General features: G+C 37.9%; 1 protein-coding gene across 1 annotated transcript; it reads left to right on the forward strand.

Annotated features, from left to right (window-relative positions):
* The first annotated feature begins 3,717 nt into the window (after positions 1-3,717).
* On the forward strand, positions 3,718-5,894 carry LOC149380652 (uncharacterized). The gene is made up of 6 exons (XM_089629889.1): positions 3,718-3,992; positions 4,704-4,779; positions 4,859-4,921; positions 5,233-5,277; positions 5,357-5,413; positions 5,482-5,894. The coding sequence occupies exons 1-6, from the start codon at positions 3,751-3,753 to the stop codon at positions 5,572-5,574; spliced, it is 576 nt and encodes a 191-aa protein (XP_089486015.1). The 5' UTR covers positions 3,718-3,750; the 3' UTR covers positions 5,575-5,894.
* The last annotated feature ends 1,587 nt before the right edge of the window (positions 5,895-7,481 follow it).

The following is a 7,481-nucleotide window of genomic DNA, read 5'->3' on the forward strand; positions in this document are numbered from 1 at the left end:
AGCTTCTAGTTTAACTATTCCTACTCGATATGATTTGTGACAGTGACCTCATGGATCCAAATGAACAAAGCTTGATCTAAATACTTGGACTCAAAAGTTCACAAACTTTTTCCAAGTTTAGCTTAATGTCAACTGACTCCACTAAAGAGTTGACACTGAAAATCTCTCGGTTCAAATGAATTTATTTTCTACTCAAGAATTCAACATAATTATAATGAGTGGATCCACAGAATATTATCAATGTTTACCCTTCATGAATATCATCAGCTAGTTGGGATTTACAAAATTACCATTTTACCCTTCTAGCTGTTATTTCCTCAACTCCTTTGTCGCTTGTGAATAAGTTAGAAACAATGTATTGACGATGAGCTAACAAGTCACATTGTTTCATCCAAAAGAGTCAAGACTCAATTTGGACACTGGCCAGTTCATTTATTCACATTCCAAGGGAAAAAGCTTGATGTGATATACATTGCATTTCAGCAATCTTGTACATGAATTCCATATCTATGAGAACTTCACAAAGTTACTCAAGACATCTTCAATACTTAGTACTTCACCAATATGCCCTGTTCAGAATCACATAGTGAGTCCGAACTCTGACTTTCTCAAATGAGAATACGTAAGCTGTGAAATGGCATGTCTCATTTCAGGATTAAGGTAAGCACGATGGAATTCATACGTAGTGACTTCGAGACATAAGAGGTTAAATGGTTTGTTCTTATTTTGTCTCTAGAAGTGCATTGGTCAATTCAGTACCTTCGGAAGATACCTAGAAGAGCTATAGAGTCTCCAACTCTCAATGCCTCATAACCAGACATCATAGATTCTCCTAACAATCGTACTGAGGTCAATAGTCATTTGACTCTTAGATTGCGAATATATCGTTTTAAGCAAACTACGAAGAGTTTGTTCATGCAAATCTACATTTGTCTCTTCGTAAGTTGTTAAGTTTGTTTATGGACTAAAGACTAAGGTTTTATCATAAAGCTTCAAACAGACAAGGAAGAATGAATGAACGTTTCAACTTTTTATTAAATGAATAAGCAATTACAAGCAAGAGTCTTCGTGAGACTTTATTACATCAAATGTACAAAAGTAAAGGCTACAACTCTTCTTGTGGGCACCATTGACAACACACTAATCATATATCGGTCTCCCAAAACATAAATATATAAGCGTCTTCTGTAGATTTGAACAAATGAATCAAAGAGCCGAGTATACAACTTTTAATTTCAGGAGCACCTCAAGATTTAAGTTCATCTATATTGTGGTCATTATTTGTGATTGAGATACGTCCCATCTCAATTGTCACTTAAAGATGTACTTAATCGCAACTTGTCCACGTCATGTACATAACAACTGTACAAAATGCTCTCACTTAGTGAAAATCTATCCATTTGCGAACTGCATATGTGATCTCAAATCTAGCTACCCAGGCACATATTGACTACTGACCAGTTTAAGCGCTATATCCGAGACTTAAATTTCTCATATCAGATATGTAGATACATAATCCCATTTAATGCACATGACTAAGGTTTTGATTAATGCTCATAAATCATACAATATTACATCTAGTCAAGCAATAAAAATGAATATTTATTTTATTAAATTCAACCAATAAATGTTTGTTACATGCTCTTCTATTAGACAATAATCCTAATAGCCCATGTGGTCCGCCTCAGTCATCATCTTGGGAGCTAGCCGCATGGGTGCAGGCGATCGTTTGTTGGAAGCCACTTCCCAGGTCGTCGTCTCATTACGAGTTTCACCATCTCTCCGCGATGTCATAAGGGCGTCGAGATCACGTGGAGACTGGAGGGCGGATGGTTCCCGAGCACTGGAGACAGTAGAGGTTGAGCAAGAATACAAGTCTTGGCACAAAGCACGCGAGGGTTAATAACGCGGCTTCAAGTCAAATTTTGGGGTTGTTGTCCAACCTGGAGTGTCGTGGCCAATGCATGGCTTGGTTACGAAACCTAGGACAATATTGAAGACATGACAAAAAGAGGCCAGAGGTCTTCATCTCGCGGAGAGACAAACGTCGCAGAGGAGCCACGGTTGTCTCTGTGCGGAGGCATTAGTGTCACAGAGAAGCTGTGATGGTCGCTAGGTGGAGGGGCCGACATATCAAAGGGCATGCGGTCGTTGTCTATATATGTGCACGTTCTCCGTCTTGTCTAAAGAATAAAAGTGGAACCGAGTATTACTTTTTTGTGACCATATTTACTCAATTGAATAGAAATGAAATTGTGTAGGTTTAGGGTTTTCTTTGTTTGTTTTGGCCTATGGCTCATGAGGCACATTTGGTATCCGTAATAATTTTGCGTGATTTTCGTCAACAATTTTTCAATGAAATCTCAAATGTACAACCTACTTAATCTTATTTGTATAGTAAAATGATAATTACATGTGATATTTAACAAATTGATTATATTTATGATTTAACAACGAAATAAATAAGTTAGACGAGTGATATTTTGTCCATATATCTAGCGGTTAACACTTTTGCACATGAACTAAACTTTTCGGTTGAGATGATGTCTAAAATCTGACAAAAATTTTGGAAAAAAAGAAGCTAAGAGTGCAAACTTTTCAAAGTTAATGGAGAATGAATTAGTCAAGAATGCAACCGTGTATTTTATTCCTTGCACAAAAAATCTGCTCACGTGAGCAACAAGAGGTATTAAAACCTCCAAAAATACATATTTTATCAAATTTCTCGATGCCACTGCACCCTAGGTCGTAATATCCTCTTTTTTTTTTCAATTGACGCTAAGCTTTTAAAACAAAGTTGTTGATCGTCAAAGTGCCTTTGACTTTTTGTTGTTATTGCCCATAGTCTTTTCGCGTTTTATTTGTTTACTAGCGTTGGTGCTCACACACTCGATCCACAACATGTGAACAAGTGAATACCTAAATAATCAAAACTGAACACCAAATATAAACGAGCAGATTCAACAACACACAAGAGCACACACTTCACGGGAACCTTTCCCAGCGTATATTAATATTACCATAAACAAATTATTAGAACGGGGAACATTAAGCTGAGAGCACGACGCAATGATATCTCACTCGATTACCCCAATAATCTAAACTCTTTGAATACATGAATAATTAGAATTTGTTACAAGGAATAACCGAATGTAATCGTCGTTGCCCACATGACACGAACGACTACTAAAATCAATCGTTCAGCAAGCCCATGAGGCTACGATGTACTATGGTTGAATACAATGTAACGGTCGTTGCCCGCATGACACACGAACGAGTACTAAAATCAATCGTTCAGCAAGTCCACAAGGCTATGTGTATGGTGTGCCATCTCTTCGCACATCGCACTAGCACGTAAGCGCGCTCTTGACTGCTCTTTAAATGTTCCTGCTTGACCTGTCTCGGGCACACACGTAATCCCTCATTAGGATACCATGTGCCATTCATGTACTATTTTTGCCTAAAAGTAAAACCATGCTCACCTTCGCACGCTTTGACACAAACCAAAAATGCACTCCCCGCATGCTTTGGCACGAGCCAGCTAATGCCTGGTTAAGAAAATTGATAAATCCTTAAAAGAAAATTGATAAATAAATATAAATGACATGCCAGTGAATCATTCAACGACAGAGGGTAAATTGGTGTCGTTTACCAGCAATAAACAACGACGAGTTGTCGCACTACAAATTGAACAAAAGGTTTAATTGGTTAGCTGATAATCACTTTCGTCAACCTATCTCCTCTCCTGCAATGGCGGCATCGTCTTCCTCAGGGTCATCATACTCTTCAGACTCGTTGTCGGACTCATCTTCTCGCCGGAGAGCTCGAAGGCATCGCCGTAGCCGGAAGGACAAAGAGAGCAGAGACAAGGGAGCCCTCAAGGTTAAGAAGAAGAGCAAGACCTCGCGTTCTGACACCAAACGACGTCGTAGACGCCGCCATAATCGCCTCTCTGATTCCGATGAATCCTCTTCCGAATCCGATTATTCAAGGTTCCTTTTTTATTTAGGTTCCTATTTTTTTAATGTATAAAAGCGTGTTTGAATTTCGTTAGGGTTTGATTGGTTGCTGAGAATGTCTTTGGCGTTAAACAGTTGTTTTGGGGGTTTTTCTTCAACGATTTGCGTTTTTTTTTCTGGTGATTAAATTTAGTAATTAGTCTGAGAAAATGATCTATTTTTCGTTAAAGAAAAAGTTTAGCTCTAGATTATAGATTAGAAACAAGGCTAGTAAGCTCTTAATTTTCAAGCAGGATCAACCATTAAGTAAGGGATGATCGACTTATGATTATATCTGATGCCTTAAAAATCTCTAGAAAAGTTAATGATCCATTAGTGGCATTGCTTCCGACTAATAATACTTCGTATTCTTTATCAAATTATTTGAAGAATGGTGTTGTATCATCCTCAATTGAGATTTCTTACAAAAATGGAATGCTGTGAAAGTGAAACAAAGGGTAGCTTTAGTGATTTCAAATGACAGAAAAACTTGGCAAAAACAAGTTCCTTTATAAATTTTTTTTTTTTTTTTTGGTTGTCATTTTGTGTTCTTTCAGTAGTAACTTTTTGCATACAATTGAGACTCATTGATCAAAAATTTTGGGGAAATTATTTATAATTAGACTTAGAGATATATCTATCTATTTGAATGTATGATTTTACAATTAGTCAGTCATTGGATGGTGATTTCTTATGTTATTGCAGTGAAAGTTCTTCTGATAGTGAGCATGAGACATCTAATCATTCCAAGAAGCACAAGAGGAGCGAAAGGCCAAAGAAGGTAGTTACTTTTTGTTTCTTTCAGTTCTGGCTTTATATGTTTCTGTACGAGCGCTCGCTCATTTTCTTTCCCCTTTTAGAGTAAGGATAAGGAGCGAAGCAAGACTCATCGCCACAAACGTCACAAGCACAGAGTGAAAGAGGTATAAGCCCATGTTCTCAGAATAATTTTACGGTGTCGTCATAAATTGACGAAAAAATTGTTGAGAAATATAAAAAAATCTACAATATTCGGATCTTACTGACCAAATAATAAGGATTTCGAATAATCAACACTAAACTATTTGTGTTGGACATCAAGATCTTAGATACTTATAGTTTTTTCTTCCTGTTTATGGATTTGCTCTCTGAAATTGGAGCTGTGGTCTCTGGCATGATGGACCGGGTTTTTGACTAACTTTCCTGGATATCGGTTCTGGGTTCGTTGTCTTGGAAATTCGAGATGCTAATATAGAAGCAGCGGGACGAAAGATCTGGCAGCCCTGTACGGCTTTCAAAGGTTATAGATTTTGTTTTGGTGTTCCATTACTGTTCCTTTTTTGATGAATGCCCATCTAATTTTATTTGGCTTTGTACAGTTTTTAGGGCGCGACAAGGATGATGGAGTACGTCGCAGTGCAGTGTCTGGGAAGAAGGTACAAAGAATAATAAAAATTAACACGAATCCCTTTTCAGTAGTTATTCAACTCTTTCCGTGGTTCAGATTTTATTGAAACTCGACAAGACGAAAGAGGACAAAGCGGCAGAGAGCAACAGAAACGAGTTACTGAAATTCTTGAATGCCAGCTTCGATTGATTTCCTCAGTCTCATCTCTTGCCTGAAGGATTGCGGAATCCAGCTATCTCAAAAAGTGTCCCAGGGTACTAAAAAAAAAAAAGTTAAAGATTTTTTATTCATACTCTTTTGCATCTGTGTTAGAACCTTCAGTTTTAGTTTGTTGCGTACTATTTGGGTTCTGGGTGAGTAGTGGCTTGAGATGAAACAATGCTCATGTGTTTTGAAGTTGGAAAACGTTGTTTCGTTTTGTGCCTGCAGTGTTTTGGCTTTCACATGTCCACACCTGCTGCATGAAAAGAACAATATCCTGTTTTGGTAGCAAATTTTTTTTTTTTGTTCTCTTTTTATTTATTTATATATTTCTGGAGTAACATTAAAGCACAAATTAAAGACCACTTTTAAAAAATAAAAAATTATGGAGATTGAGCGCATAAACGAGGAGATTTCACATGAACTAGTTCCTGGTAGGTGCACCAAAAAACATGAACTAGTTCCTGCTAGGTGCACCAAAAAGAAGAAAAATATGTGCTCTTCAGATGATCAAAATATACAATAGCCTTTCTATTTTATGATATATACATTAGACTTTCAAGCACATTATGTTCTCAAGTATTTCACACTTCTCTATCCCAATACTTTTTGTTCTCCTTCGTTTCTAATAACCCCTATTCACAAAAAATAACTTCGAACAAAAATAAATTTATGTGCGTTTAAAATCATATTTTGTGTGTTGGTACATTAAGCATTTTAGAAGAAGGCAGTAGAATTCACCAGAATTTATAGAATTTAGGAAATAAAACAAATAAAGCCATGAAATTAAGGAAAATAAAATCAAAATACTTTATTTATAAATAACTGTCAGGAGAGAGAGAGAGAGAGAGAGAGAGAGAGAGAGAGAGAGAGAGAGAGAGAGAGTTTACTGACATGGAAATTGACATGGAAATTATTAAAAAATTACATCAAATATCTACCAATAATGGTAATATAAACAATTAAAAAACAAATCATTCTATCCTATACATATCTTAAAAGAGCGGATGGCCAAAGTGTTGTGCTCTTGCCACGTATCAACGTCTCTTTTTGTGCTCTTGCCACGTGTCAACGTGTCTTTCATTTTTCTTTATTTTGCAAACTGTTGCTTTGTTTGCTTTCCTCTTTTCTGCTCTTGCCACGTGTCAACGTCTCTTTCATTTTTCTTTATTTTGCAAATTGTTGTTTTGTTTGCTTTCCTCTTTTCTATCGTTCTTTTTATCAATGAGATGAGCTGACGAACTGAGGGTGATATGAGTTGACGACCTGATGATGAGACGAGCTGACGTGATGATGGTGAGACGAGCTGACGTGATGTTGGTGAGACGATCTGACGAACTGATGGTGAGACGAGCTGACGTGCTGATGGTGAGATGAGTTGACGAACTGATGATGAGACGAGCTGACGTGATGATGGTGAGACGAGCTGACGAACTGAGACGAGTTGACGAACTGATGGTGAGACGAGCTGACGTGATGATGGTGAGACGAGCTGACGAACTGATGGTGAGATGAGCTGACGAACTGATGGTGAGATGAGTTGACGAACTGATGATGAGACGAGCTGACGTGATGATGGTGAGACGAGCTGACGAACTGATGGTGAGATGAGCTGACGAACTGATGGTGAGATGAGTTGACGAACTGATGATGAGACGAGCTGACGTGATGATGGTGAGACGGGCTGACGAACTGATGCTGAGACGAGCTGACCAACTGATGGTGAGACGAGCTGACGAACTGAGACTAGCTGACGAACTGATTTTCTACACCCCCTCAAGCTTGATTTGGTATGATGAAGAAATCGAGCTTGGATTGCACAGTTCGAAGAGGCTCGTCACTTGGATAGTCGTTGATGGTGAGATGAGCTGACGAACTGATGATGAGACGAGCTG

Source organism: Urtica dioica, chromosome 11 (genome assembly GCF_054948205.1).
Source record: "Urtica dioica subsp. dioica isolate 48M chromosome 11, U.dioica_male_clone48M_v1_H2, whole genome shotgun sequence".
Lineage (NCBI taxonomy): Eukaryota > Viridiplantae > Streptophyta > Magnoliopsida > Rosales > Urticaceae > Urtica > Urtica dioica.